This window comes from Typopeltis vanoorti, chromosome 11, assembly GCF_054136105.1.
Source record: "Typopeltis vanoorti isolate ZY-2024b chromosome 11, IOZ_Tvanoo_1.0, whole genome shotgun sequence".
NCBI classification, from domain to species: domain Eukaryota; kingdom Metazoa; phylum Arthropoda; class Arachnida; order Uropygi; family Thelyphonidae; genus Typopeltis; species Typopeltis vanoorti.
The window spans coordinates 91916294-91932189 of record NC_143559.1 but is presented as its reverse complement, the minus strand read 5'-3'; the positions used below and the strand labels follow the sequence as shown (position 1 = coordinate 91932189).

The window sequence follows — 15896 nt, the reverse complement described above, 5'->3', positions numbered from 1 at the left end:
AGAGTACAAGCCTACTGTCATGCTGCAATAAGGTAAAGTTGAGTATGAAGGCTATGATTGCATGAGTCAATGCGAATGCTTCAGTGAATTCTTTCTCAACAAAGCATTCACTGAAAGTGTGGAAGTACTAAGTCAAGAAAATTGGAGTTATTGGTGGGGAGGCATGCAAGTGAGCCTGTGTGCTTGTGTAAAATGTGGTAACTGAATAAATGAATGGCCAAAAAAAAAAAAAAATGCAGTTTATGTAGACAGAAACATCAGAAATAAGAGGGAGGAGATTGTGATTGATTAGTGCAACCTCAAAAAAATTATAGCCATGAATAAGATGGTTGACAGCAAATAACGTACTGACAGGGATAGAATTTAAAATAGAATGTTACTACTGATGGTAGCAGGTGAATTGCAACCAAAAATAGGTCACCTTGAAAGCAGATATGGATGGCAGTGCTTTAAGGCAATCTGGTGTGAAGTAGGACAAAATATACATTTGGTTGCTAGTATAGTAGTATAGACTGGGGGGGGGGGGGGGCTACAAAATAAAAATATGGATATCATGCATCAGTATATTAGCATGAGTACAGGTTGAGTCATTATTATTGCGGACTTCAACTATAGGGAAGTAGGTTTGAAGAAGGAAACATTACATCATAGGAAGGAAATGGAATTTATTTAACAAGAGAATTATTTGGAACAGCATGTGGTGAGGGGAAGACTTGGAATTTGAGTGTACTAGATTTGGTGTAAGTATCAGAGGATTTGCACATAGCTGCATTGCCTCTGATTGAGGAGAGTAATCATGCAGTCTTGACTTTGGAAGGTTGCCAAATAGAAAATTTTCAGTTAATAAGAGGTATATGTGGAACAACAGGGTAGGTGGTTGACAAGTTTAAGAGGAAGCTCAAAGCACTGCCATGGTGTAAGAATCTGCAAGGGAAGGATGTTAAGTAGTAGTTAATATCAAAGATTCAGATCCGAGATATAAGTTAAGAGATTGAGTGAGACAGAGAAAATTCAAAAATAATATCTTTATGTACAAACAATTAATATTAGTGTAAATTTTTATGGCATTGCTTTAACAATGAAGTGTAAAATTTTTTGTTTCGTAAGCCCTATATACAAATTTTACTGACATTAAACTGACATCCATTTTCCCATGCCCACAATTCCAGCCTATTCAAATCATTATCCATTGACCACTTTGCAAGGGTATCATAAAGGTGGATATTGCAGTGACAGGAACCATTGTGGGAATAGACTGGTGGTACTTACGATATTGCCTCAGCTCTAATTTAGAAATTATAGACAAATATTTTGGGAGTAATGGTAAAAGTATTACAAGCTGGTCAAAGACAAAATTCAGAAATGAGTAGATAAGAAATTGTATGCTAATGATGAAATTTGGGTAATAGTTAATCAAGCCAATGCAGCAGAATGATTTAAACAGGCTCGTAAGATGAGCAAAAAAAAAAAAATCACGGATGCCAATTTAATGTGAAAAGTGTGAAGTTATGCAATTTAGGAAGAAAAGGTAAGTTTTGTATGTATTATGGTATTGGGGAGAAGGGGAGGGGGATTTGTGGATTGAGGGTCAAAGTTCAGAGGGCAGCATAATGCTAAAGTGACCAGAGTGGCTTATAGGATTTAGTTATTGAAAAATACACTAAGATATGAAGTTAAAGAATTATCAACCTTATTCTGCTTAATGAGGTTTTGATATGGCCACATCAGGATTATGTACATGGCTCTGATTATCTTGATTTCTTGGGGATAATGTGGTGGAGAGGATCCAGAGGTGAGTGACCAACATAATGCTAAAGTGACAAGAGTGGCTTATAGGATTTAGTTATTGAAAAATACACTAAGATGTGAAGTTAAAGAATTATCAACCTTATTCTGCTTAATGAGGTTTTGATATGGCCACATCAGGATTATGTACATGGTTCTGATTATCTTGATTTCTTGGGGATAAGGAAGTGGTGGAGAGGATCCAGAGGTGAATGACCAAGATAAGTGGTGTGTGTGTGTGTGTGTGTGTGTGTGTGTGTGTGTGTGTGTGTGGAATGCTCTCCCTACAAGGATAGGTTGATAGTGTGGGTTCGAGAAGTTGATAGGTAGAATAAATTAACATGATAGAAATGTTTAAGTAACTAAAAGGATTTTACAGGATTGATAGAGAAGAAATTTTGCAGTAGTTGGCTAGAGGATCATATGAAGAGATCATCCCTGGAAATTGAATAAAAATAGTAAACCCTTGGGACTAGATTGTTAACGTGGAGAGTGTTGAATGGTTGGAATGGATTTCCAGAATGTTATGTTTTTGATGTGTTGTCAGTAAATGCATGCGAGGAGGTATTTTGGATAGTGTGGGCCTCCCATGATCAGTATCATGATTCCATGGAGAATCCCATGCAATAATAAGATCCTGTTTCATGATTAATAAATATTAATACATGGTCAGAAAAGCAGTTTAGTTGTCTTAACAGATTTATATATTTCACACACAATAGCCTTTTTAAAATTCAATGTAGTGTTCACAATGCTTCGGTTGTGGTGTGAATGGAATATTTTATCAAGTAATACTTAGTCTATACAGTATTTGAGTTGCAAGTCAGCAGTTAGAATTGAAGGAGGTACAGGAACATGGTTTTAATGTTAAATCAGGTGTAAGACAAGGGTGTACATTATCTCTACTGTTATTCATCTATATGATCACATTATGAAAGTGGTATTAAGCCTGATATTAGAATTGGAGATATCGATCTCAACTGTTTACTTTATGCAGAGATGTTATACTTTTAAATAAATCCAATACAAGTCTGCAGGATTCCCTGACTAAATTAAATAAGTGTTGTAATAAATTTGATATTTTGCATCCTTTGCACTAGACTGCCTGAAAAAATCTAAAGTTTTAGTCTAGTCACCAATGAGAAGAATTTTTTCTTAACTCTTCTTCGACCAGCTCCCGAGTTAGTTGATCTCTGGCATGGGCAAGTGGGTTTTCCCCCCAGAAACTAGGGGGTGGGGAGGGGGTCATCCTGTAGAATCCGCACTATTTCAGACAATAACATTATGTTATGGGTAGGGACCACGAGATGGCGAACATGTTAGTCATCTCTTCATTGGATGCCGCTCATAATTAGTTGTCTTGGGCTAGCTATCTCTAATTGGTGATACCAGTGCAGATTGAACTGCTCACTCAGTTGCCAGAAGTTAGATAGGGCTAAAATGGCCTCACCTACTCCTATAAGGGAATAAAAGGTGTTAGCTGATTTATTTTTTATAAATTCAGTATGAAAATCAATAAAAAAAGACTGTAAAAATCAAATAGCAATACACAAAAATTTGCCTGCATCCTGAATATACAACTTATAGAATAAGTAAACCATTTCAGCTATTGTTTTGTTTACTTAGTGCAATTTTTAATGAAAATGGTAAAGGCTGTATACAAGACTTCAAACCAAACTTATGAATCTGAGAGCATGACCAGAAATAAAACACTTGGTCAAAGACTAGACTACAGATATGATAGTTCTGAGAAAGAGGATTGAACAGATGCATCAATGGCAATATCATATTAAAAACAAGGATATTAGAAAGGAACTGATGTTAGCATTAAGGAATCTCTTAGCATAGTGAAGACACTAAGTCTAAGAAAAAGAAAATGATCATCATATTATAATATGATATTATAACAGGTCAGTGAAATTAGAAGCTCATGGGTTAATATTAAAGTTTAGGGCCACATGCTAAGATGGTTAAGTCACATTGGATAGCTGTAGTTTTGAAGATAACACACATGTAGAAATAAGGGCATTATTCTTCCACCATACAAGACTGATAAGACTACATCACAACTATTATGCTTAAATATGGTTCTGCATTTGAGAACAGACTAAGGGAATGTGGTCTTCAAAGTTTGAATAATAGGTAGAAGAGAGGAGATGTGATATACACACAAGTTGGTAAGGGGAATCTTTCAGTATAGACACAAATGAGATTTTACAGCTCATGGTGTTGTTAACTACCTGGAGCACCTGCATAGTAATCATGCTTAGAAATAAAGATAAACATCATTATATAAGGTTTAATTTGATTTAAACGTTTTATAGTTTGCAAGTAAATATGAAGGACTATTTGATCGTGACCTTTGTGAGATGCAGATAACGAGGATCATTGAAGAGACATAAGATTTCAAGCATTCTAAGTATAGAATGCAGGCTGTGATATTTGCTTCATTTTTATGTAAGACTGAAAGTTGGGCTGCACTATGGTTCAGTGCTTTTGCATCCTGATAGATTACTCTTGTGACATCTAGGTTTTAGCACACTAAGTTTATATGGCAAGGACATATTAGACACCTTCACAGTTAAGAAACATTAACAACTAATAACATTCTGACCTTTTGGCTGAATGGATGACATTTCCACTCTCTAACCAGTTGATGTTGCTTTGAATTTTACTCTGGCATTGACACTAGTGAATGTCTTTTGATGATGATTACCTGCATTACCCAGTACAAGACATGCTTATTGATAAGCAGCTTCCAAATTATCTAATCCTTAGCCCAACCCATAGTACTGATGTATTGCTATGTTTACAATTTTTTGTGGATGAGATTCACATTAAAAAAAAAATAATAAGACTGATTTCAAAGAAATGCTGATAAAACTGGTAAAAGAAAAATTTTAATTGCATTGGGCTGTCATAAAATCCTGTACACATTGCAAGGAAATGTTTTAATATATGCCTTTAAGTTATATGTACTTTATTTTTAATGCACCTTTAACTGGGAGTTCTTTTAAATTAAAAAAAAAACAAAACTGTAGGCTAGTCTTTTAGATTAGGTATAGTCAACTCTCACTGTAGCTTACTTATAGGGTCTGTAGTCCCTATAAGTTATGCAACAGTGAGAGTTACTGCATGCTATAAATATTTTAATCCCTATATTAAATTTCTTTTAGTAAAGTATTCTACATGTGGGTCTTTGGTTGGGACTCTTCAATAGTTCATTATGGTGGTGTGTGCTAATCAGTGCTGACTCAAGGGTATGTGGCACCCCTAGGCCAGTTTTCTCAACGCACTGTAAGATGAGACAGGCATCATAAAATTCTTTATTGTTAAAAGAAGTTTATAGTTATTGCCAAAAAAAGTGCATATAGATACAATAAAAAAAATAATCAAAATGAAAAAAGAAGCATATCATAAATGGTTAAGCAGTGAAAGATTAAAGATGAAATAGAATATAAAAGAATAAGAGCCATAGCTAAGAGAGAAGTCAGAAAAAGACATAGAGAATCATGGAACAAATTTGTTTCTAATTTACAACATGACAACATGATTTATATAAAATAAGACCCAATGTGTATAAGATTTTGAGACATTTAAGTACATATATTTAAAGAAAGCATAAAATTAAACACCAAATTGAAATTAGAATTTCTATAGAGTTGTTAACAGATAAATATTTTAAAAAGATAACTGGCAAATATTTAATGAAAATGAAAAGGAAATAACTAAAAAAGAATTAGAAATCAGCCTGTAAGAAATGGAAAAATCACCTGGAGAAGATAAGTTAGGTTCAGAATTATATAAATATACAGTAATAAGGCTCAAAGAAAGACTTAATTTTAAATAAAATCTGTTCAAAAAGTAACCCACCAACAGAATAGAAAAAAAAAGCAATAGTGATTCCTATCTTTAAAAAAGGTAGTAGAGATTACCCTAAAAATTATAGAGGTATAAGTATTCTAAATTCCTGTTACAAAATATATAGCAGAATTTTAAATAACAAACTAATAAAATATTCTGAAAGCTTTATTTTAGAAGTGCAAAACAGATTTAGAAAAGGATCATGTATAGACCTGGCCTTTTGCCTAAAATTAATAATAGAGAAAAGAAGAGAATACAATTTAGAAACACATTACATGTATTGATTTTGAAAAAGCATTTGATAAAGTTAAAAGAAGTATTTTATTTAACATATTAAAAGAAAGACAAATACCAAATAATATTCTAAAAGTTACCATAAGTATATATGAAAATAATCAAATACAAATAAGATTAAATCATGAACTATATCTGAGAGAGAGAAATCAAGGAGTCCGACAGGGATGTGTCCTTTCAGCAACTCTTTAATATTTATCTAACTGAAATAACGATAACATGGAATAAAAATTTCCATCAGGGTATTAAACTTTCTCCTGCTATGAACTTAAACACTCCATTTTGCTGATGACCAAATAATAATTACAGAAATTACTGAAAATAACTTACAGAAAGATATTTTAAATTTAAATGAAATAGCCCAATATTATGGAATGATAATATTAACAGAAAAATCAAAAATGATGGCCCTCAGGGGACAAGATCTTTAAGAACTAAAGTAGTAATAGATAAATGAATTCACCTGTTCTAAAATCTTGTTAACTACCTAGAATGTATGATTACATATGAAAATAAAAAAGATATATAACTAAAAATTGCAAAATATTTAAAAATAACAGGTGTAATTAACTCTACATTTAAACCTAACCTAGTTCAAAAACAAACCAGACTAAAAGTATACGATACATTAGCCCAACCAGTCCTATTGCATGGACTGGTTGGGCTATGTGAAATTTGGACAATAAAGCTAAAGTGAAATTTGGACAATAAAACAAAAAAGACAAATGAAGATTAATAACAGCTGAAATGATGTTTATGAGAAAAACTGCAAAATATACTCTATTTGATCACAAAAGAAATGAAGAAATTAAAAGAATTAAATTAGTTATCAGTAATAGAAAAAAAATTAAAAAATATAAGGCTGTAACAGGCCACTCCTCTAGGCCTAAATCCTTGAAAAGCATGATTATAATATTGGACTTGTTCTATAAATTTCCATTGAGAGCACAGCTTAAGTTTTATGGTCTTGCTTATTTTCATAGTTTTGGTTTTTTATTGCTGATCTTCATGCCAAATTTTTTTTACAGTTCTTATTCATTCAGTTAGAGAATCCTGGAGATTTGATCTAGATGTGTTTAGGAGTACATCATCTGTATAGAGTAAAGAGCTTAATGCCACTTTCCTTTATAATGTGATCCATATAGATGATGAATAAGAGTGGAGAAAGTGCACCCTTGTCTTACTCCTGATTTTATGTCAAACTATCTTTTTGTATTTCCTTTAATTCAGACTTCTGACCTAAATTATAATTATCGGCCTTAATCGTGTTAAGTGGAATTGTTAGGAAAGTTGAAGCTGTCTTCCCATCTTTTTGTGACTTGATATTCTGCAACAAATATTCCAAGCAATAAACATTACTTAGAAGTTTTTTACCTGGCAAATATTGTGTTAATTTTAATAAATGTGAAACTGATCTTTATCATTTTGTAGTGTTCACCAGAAATTTAGAAAAAAGTCAGAATTGAGTAATTTGTGGACATAATGCTGTTGCTTTCCTATACAGATTTGGCCTCCTGTTGAAAAGTTGATGCTGAAAATGTCAGCCTTTCATCACAAGAGACTGCTGTTGCTAATTTGGTTAAAAAAAAAAAGAATTTGTGTTATTTTTATTTTAGTGGAATGTAGTATTTACTATAGAGTGCTTTTATTTATAGCAATGTCTTTGGATGATTTTTTGGGAACTTAAGTATTTCTAAATTATATTGAAATTAGTATGCCCCTTGGTGTGTGTGTGTGTGTGTGTGTGTGTGTGTGTGTTTATATGTATGTATGTATATATTGATGAGCTTCAGAGTGTTTTTGTTGCCTGCAAGGTCAGTATGGAAGCAAAGAAACAAACTCCACCTAGGAAAGATGGAAAGCAAGGTTCAGTTGCATTACAAGGAAATCAAGCAAGTGCAAAGGTTGGTACGTTTATTAATTTAATCATAGAAAATATAAATGTAAACAATGTATATCTCACCTCTTTATGCAGGTAATGTAATATTCTTAAAAAAAAAATCCAGTACAGATCTAAAATATACAGATCTTCATGACTCGTTAACTAATTTGACTAATTGATGTAATAAATTTGGCATGAAAATCAGCAATAAAAGTACTATGAATTTACACAGGAACAAGGAAACAACTGCATACTGAATAGGGAATCTATAGAACAAGTAAAATATTTTATCTTTTAGACAATTTTTAGTGAACATAGCAAATTGAATATGGAAATAAATAACAGAATATTTCCAGGAGTCTGTTAAATATATCTGTATGGAATAAGGGAAATTAGGCAAACGTTAACACGTTCGCTGCCATGATCCTCGGGCATAGTTTGTTACTGCACGCCAAGCATCACTTCAAGGTCAGTACGAGTAATCTCGTTGCCGGCAGTAATCGGCATAAGAGTATATTTGTAGTTGGCTTGTGAGGCTCATATACCAATATGAGTCTCACAAGGGGGGGGGTTCAACTTCTCAGGTCCTCCCCTTCACTCTGTAATGTGAATTCCCTTTATTATAAAAGAACCATGTGCACCCCGGATCTCTTATTCTACTGTTATTTAAATTTCCAAATGCATATTCACCATGTTAAACCATGATAAGTGGAATTTTAACATTCTTAACTTAACAGGGTATAACAGTAGACCGTCAATGAGATGATGGATCGATTGTGTGTGGAGTTACTGATCTTCAAAGAGTTGAAGCCTCTGGAAAAGCATACAACAGGACTACATGGTGAGGACTGGTGTCACACATCACTGAACATTTGAGAGAACATACGGCATCTGTGGATGCCCAATGAACAGATGATGATGACTCGATTACTAACTATGTCACAGGTTTCATTAAAATTATGCCTTTTTATATACCAAAAAAAAAAAGTTATAATTTTAATGAAATCTGTGTATTGTTCAAGAAAGGAATCTACAAACATCAATCTTTATATGTATTATAACAAATCCATGATTACCTCTATTGCACAGTTGCTAGTGATAATATTCTTGAGTTAAATTCCCAAATTTGATTCTTATTGCAGTATGAGAAAAATCTTTAACTGCTTTTCAGCTACAAGTTAGTTAATTGGTCTTATATGTAGGTGGCAGGATTTTTTCTTCTACTGATGAACTGGCCTCACAACCACATTCTGGACATAGCATACAGTACTGCCACTTCAGTGAGGCAAGGATTAATGTAGGTGCCAAAACTTACTACTGTAATGTGCCGCTTCTAATATGTATTAAGAAAAGGTGAAAGACATTCATGATAGTGTATAATTTTAAGTGATTTTTATATTGCATTGCATTATAGCACTTTGGGATGTGCCAGTATTTCATGATAGTGGGAGATCACTAAATAAAGTGTATGTTGTATTTGGGTTTCACTGTAATAAGATGATTTTTTGTTTTTTTAGAGACCAAACAATTACTGATTTCAATGGTCTCCCTTTTTCTGAGGTGGGGTGGTTGGAAGATACTGAAATTAAATTCTTGGTATCATGTACTTAGTTATCTCTTTTTTTGCAGTTATAACCCTGCCTTTCCTTTTTTTTTTTTTTTTATTTAAATTATTTGAGTTATTTCTCTCTAAAATCTTATTGGGAGGGGTGAGGGAGGAACACTTGTAGCAGAACTTCTTTGTGTTATTAATAAGTAATTGGATAATTACTTTTAATACCACACAAGTTGAAAACTGTATCGTGATAGGTTGGTGAAATAGGTGATTTTTTCGGTTATTGTGTTTTTTCTTACAATAATTAGTTTATTTTATAGTGTACTACTTCTGATAAAAATACTATTTTAGAATTTTTATCATGTTTGGTATATTTTCTCTTATTTTGTTGAAATATTGCAATATTAAGTAGAACCATAAAATGGTGCCAAAAACACACAAAAACAGAAGGAACAAAGAATAATGGCTGAATAATGAGGTTGAGAATAAGGAGACTTGCCCAATAAACAGAAACATGGCACTACTGAAACTAATGAGAATATTGAAATTGAATTAACCTTCAAACTGTCAAGACCAGAGGTTCCCCAGCTTTCTCGTGGCACCCCTAGGCCAAAAACAATACTTAACAGTTCTGTTTAAGTAGTTAGGTCCAAACTACTTAGGAAATATTTGTGTCCTAATGACTTAGTATCCATTTAGTAGAGCAGTGGTTTTCAAACTCTGCACAATTTAGGAACCACCACTTTAGACTAAAATAAATTATTTAAAAGACGTGGGAATTAGAAAATGTTGAAAGTGATTAGAGGCATAGAAAGAACAAGAAAATTAAGCATCAAATGGAGAAACAAAGCACTGAAGTAGGTAAGATATTATTGTGTAACAATAGTCAGGTAAGTAAAGTAGAATATAAAAGAATGTTATATGGTATGGCAGTTTCATTAGAAAACATGCCATCAGTGACTGTTATTACATCCAGTTTTCCAGGTACTGAAATCAAATTTAACAAATGCAATTAAAAAACAGAAGAGTAAAAGATTCATTAGAAGAAGTAAGAGAAAGTACAATCATTTTATCATAGCCTTTAAAGGAATGCAGAGAACCGACCAGGGCTTCTGACCTAATGTCCAATCCTCACCTTCTCATGGTGCACCCTGTTGGGTATCTACCTGGATACTGAACGAACAAGGATGGGCTGGCAATTTGGGATTTAGCCGACCAAATTGTATTCTTATTGGTTAAACCAAAATACAAAATGATGTCACAACATGACAAAATTTCATGCTGGCTAGGGCGTCACCCGGTTAAACGAGGCCCATTGTTTTCGCCTGGGAACCAGGGAGAACAGTGAAAAGTCAGCTACTGGAACAAATCTGAAAACGAACCCCAACTCAACATGACCAGAGTTAAAGATCGGTAATATCAACATAAGCCTGAATGGCAAAGAAATGGAGCTAGCTGAGGAATTAGATAAGTACCAGATCAACATAATAGGGGTGACTGAAACAAAAAAGACAAAAACTGGGGAGATCTTTCCGAGCAATAAATACAAAATGTTAAATTCAGGCAATGACAATCAAGGAAAAGAAGGAGTAGCCATAGTATTCAACACAAAATACGAGGCTAATCTTCTTGAATGGCAGGCAGTCTCAAGTAGAGTAATGTGAACAAATATGAGAATGGGGAACTGGACAATGAGACTTATTTGTGCCTATGGTTGCACAGAAGGTTCTACTAAGGTAGAAGTGGAGGAATTTTTTGAGGCTTTAGAAAAAGCAACTGACACAATGAAAAAGGAAAAGTTGGTCCTTGTTGGGGATCTAAATAGCAGAGTAGGAAATGATTGTGAGACATACAAAAATATTTTGAGAAAATTTGGAGAAAAGAGCAAAGCTAATCATAATGGCAAATATCTGTTGGATTTCTGCTCAGGACATGGATTGGTTATTACTAACACCATGTTCCAACATAAAAATGTGCACAAATTCACATGGAGAGAAGAGGCAAAGAATAAGAATAGTCTCATTGACTATGTTATTGTTGATAGTAATGTTTTCTCCCTGGTGCAGGACACTAGAGTGTACAGAGGATTTGAAATTGGAAGTGATCACTATTTAGTCTTGAGCAGGATAAAATTGAATTTCATATTGAAAAGAATAACATGTAAGAAAGTTTTAAAGCGAATAAAAGTTGAGCAGCTCTCAGATGTGAACTGTAGACTAAAATACAGAAAGATTATTGAAAAGAAAATGAAAGAGTTTGAGAACAGGAATCAAACCTTGGAGATTCATTGGCAAGCCTTGAAGAAAACTGATTGATTCAGCTAGAGAGGCATGCGGTGAAGTTGTCTGCAAGGATAGAAAAATTAGAACTCCATGGTGGACACAGGAAGTTAAAGAGGCAGTGAAGGAAAAGAAGAAAGCATATAAAAGTTCCTGGCAAATAAGTCAGCTTGTGCTCTTAGAGAATACAGAGACAAACGTAAGAAAGCTAAACAGTGTGTAAAACTAGCTAAACAAAAGTCATGGGAAGACTTTGGCAAGAACATAGAAAATAAATATCAAGAAGGTGGCAAAATATTCTGCAGTTTGTTGAAGATGCTTAGGAATAGAGGAAAGAGTGCTGTAAAAGGAGTTAGAGATGATAAAGGTGACATGAAAATGGGAGAAAAAGATATCCTTGAAGTATGGAGTAATTAATTTGAAAAACTGCTAAATGAAACAAGCAGAAAAAAACACTTACCAGGCATGCAGTCAGGAATACATATCAATACTTGAAGTAGAAAAAGCCATAAAATGGTGAAATGTGGAAAGGCAGCAGGAGTACATGATATTCGACCAGAAATGCTGAAGTATGGTAGTATAAAAGTCTTACAGTGGCTGCACCGCATAGTTAAGAATGCCTGGACAGAGGGATGAATTCCCAATGATTAGAGTAGAGCTCTCATAGTACCCATATATAAAAAGGGAAATAAAACTGAATATGAGAATTACAGAGGTATATCCCTACTGAGTGTTCCTAGCAAGTATACTTGAGAAACGGTTGAGAAGAATTGTGGAAGAAAAGCTTGGTGAAGAACAAGCTCGATTCAGGTCAAATAGAGGCTGTCAGGATCAGATCTTCACTTTACGACAAATAGTGGAGAAATCATGGGAATATAACAAAGATCTGTATTTAAGTTTTGTTGATCTGTTAAAGGCATATGACAAGGTGCCAAGAGAGAAACTATTCAATACGTTAGTTATATGGTGTCAATGGGACATTATATCAAGCAATTTGAGTTGTAAGTCAGCAGTTAGAATTGAAGGAAGTACAGGAAGATGGTTTAATGTTAAATCTAGTGTGAGACAAGGATGTACATTATCCCCTCTGTTATTCATTATCTGTATGTATCACATTATGAAGGAAAGTGGTATTAAACATGATATCAAAATTGGAGATGTTAATGTCAGCTCTTTGCTTTATGCAAACAATGTTATACTTCTAAATAAATCCACTACAAGTCTGCAAAATTCCCTGACTAAATTGAATAATTGTTGTAATAGATATGGTATGAAGGTCAGCAATAAAAAGACAAAGACAATGAAAATAGGCAGAATCGTTGAAAATGTCAACTGCGTTGTGAACGGAGAACCTGTGGAACAAGTAAAACCTTTAGGCTACTTAGGCACGATTTTTGTGAAGATGTTAAATTAAATATGGAAATAGACAACAGAATCAACAAAGCTGGTATGGTAGGAAGTCAATTGAATAAATTCATATGGAATAAGAGAGAAATTAGTCGGAACACTAAATTAGCTGTATACAAGATGGTGTTCAAACCACTTTTAACTTATGAATCTGAGAGCTGGGTCAGAAGTAAAACACTTGACCAAAGATTAGAGACTGCAGATATGAGAGTCCTGAGAAAGATTATAGGCGTGAACAGATGGCATCGATATCATATTAAAAATGAGGATATTAGGAAAGAACTTGACATTGTCAGCATCCAGTAATGCATTAGCAGAGCTAATCTCAGGTGGTATGGTCACTTAAACAGAATGGGCGAGGAAAGATTAGCAAAACAAGTGTTCTCTGCCAGTTTTGCAGGAAAATGGTCCAGAGTAAGACCAAAATATGAGTGGATTGATACGGTACAAAGTGCCTTAGACGATAAAAATATAAGATCTGATAATGTTGGCGTCTTGACAATTAACATACTAATTTGGAAGAAAATTGTAGATAGGAAGTTAGTAATGTAAATTTTTCATATAGTACGATCATATCCTGTACACCTATTGAGGGTACATGGCAGGAAATTGATGATGATGAAAGCACTTTTTATTACAATAAAATATTTACTTCCATTAAAAGTTAACACACCCTTGTATTAAATAAATAAATAAAAGGTTAGTTTATGCTAGTCTTTAAAAGAAGTAAGTCAATAGCAATCTGGGATTAATTAAAAGGAAAGGTTAAATATATATTAAATATAAAGGTTAAAGGCAGTTATTGCAATGTAGGCGAACATTGTTTGCTTTTTGAAACTAACTGCTTCAGAAGTGACAGAGCTTATAAAATTGTACTTGCAGCCTAAGTTGTCTCAGTATTGCCCTGTTTAAGACATGGATTCCACCCAGGAATTTATATTTGTTTGAGTACCAACAACAATTGGAAACAGCTGTTCTACAGTAAGATATTAGGCAGCATGTGCTGAAACTTGCATTCTTATGTTTTCAGTTATCTTTGAAACTTAAGTTTGAAAAGTGATGCAGGGTGTTTTGGTTACAAAATAACGTTATTTAGAATCTCTGGAGCTCAGCTGCAGACATATCATGATGTGTAATTTATTTAAAAAAGAACCGAGTTTGAATCCTGTTAATCTCCATGTCAGGCACCTGTTCATGGTGGAGGGGAACTCCCCAGTGATGGTACTGACCCTTTTCATTCTTATTCTTTGTCTGTGCTTTTCTTACCATATTCTTTGCTCTACTTCTCTTGAGTTTTTACTATCCTGTCTTCTAGACCATGTTCATCACTGAGATCTAACCGCTTCCTGCTGTGTTTGCGGTGCTACCTGTGGACATCAAAAAGGGAGATCCTGTTAGTCTTGCACTACTTATGTCTTTGCTTCAGCAAGACAGGCAATCCTGAATGGCCTAGGCCATGAACAGTGAATCTCCTTTCTCATGGTCTGGGGATAGGGCCAAGGTTTGCTGTGGTGATCATATAACAACCAGGGTAGCTCTGGCATTCCACTCCCAAGCCACAGTCATCTCTTACCAGTGCGTCAGCATCCATTTGTAGCTCTATGTTGGGTGGGAAGTTCTGTCACTGAATCCAACTCCTCCTGAGAATGAAAAAAGTAAAGAAACTGCATTCAGGAGATATATCCTTATTGAAGCAGTTACAGTAACACACTCAGAAAAATTACCCACAAAATGTTATAAATTTTTCTAGAGGTATAATATCCACGTAGGACTTCCGTGCTCTTCCCAATAGAGAGATATGTTCATAACTCAAGGACCCTGAGTGACAGTCATAAGAGGAATAGTGATATGTAGGGATGGGCATTTGGTTTCTGCTAGAAACATCATCCTTACTGTTAACAGACCAAATCCAACATCTGTCAAAGCAGGATATTTCAACTGCCCAGCACAGCTCCATATTCCAAATCCCTTATGATACTTTAAATGTCAGGAATATGGTCATTTCTCAGACTGCCTGTCATGGCTCTGCCCATCTGTGCCCAATGTGGCAGTAAAGAACGCAAAAAATAAAACATTGTAATAGCAAAACACCAAATACTCTGTGAAGGAGAGCACCTGGCATACTCCGAAGCATAGCAAAGGTGAAAAGACAAAAAGGAGATACAAAAGGTAAAAATAGACATGACATGATGATTGCATATCAGTAGGTGAAGAGGCAGTATACTACAACAGTAGACATCTGCTAAACCCTCTTGATTGTCTTATATAATATATGTGCATAATTTTACACACACACACACACAAATTAATTGATCTTATGTCTTCTATCCTGAAAGAACAAATTATTACAATTTGATGAAACATGGGGTTTAAAGGGTTTTAAGATGTTCTTTCTTGTGGTTATATCAGTTGCTTTAATATCTTTTTTGTTCTATGTGTTTATCAGAACTTTTCAGCCTTCCCTTATATGTATTAGTTTTAGTAGTTCTACTTGGTGTAAATAAGCTTTTGACATGATGATTTAGTGTATGTTTTCATGATTTCTTTTTTTTTCTACATTTGTTTTTTTTTATACTGATTTTTATTCCTATATTTATGCTCTTTTAGGATGTATTTACTACCATTCTATACATTGGCAATTTATTTATAGGATTGCTGCCTTTTTCAAGAATCATAACATCATTTACTTTCAGGTTAATTCAAACCATTTGCAGCCATCTCGTATCTTCTAAAGACATTGCCCCCCCCCCAACATACACACTCCACCCCCTTTTTCCAAAGTCTGTAGGATAAGAACATGTTGGAGATGATCAAAAGAAAGAAAAGATTT

General features: G+C 34.1%; 1 protein-coding gene across 1 annotated transcript in view; it reads left to right on the top strand.

Annotated features, from left to right (window-relative positions):
• The window catches only part of LOC150101851 (uncharacterized), a 126182-nt gene that overhangs the window by 90292 nt on the left and 19994 nt on the right, over nt 1–15896 (top strand). Inside the window, exon 9 of the mRNA XM_090400678.1 lies at nt 7758–7847. Coding sequence (XP_090256804.1) covers nt 7758–7847 — 90 coding nt within the window. The remainder of the gene's footprint in view (nt 1–7757; nt 7848–15896) is intronic.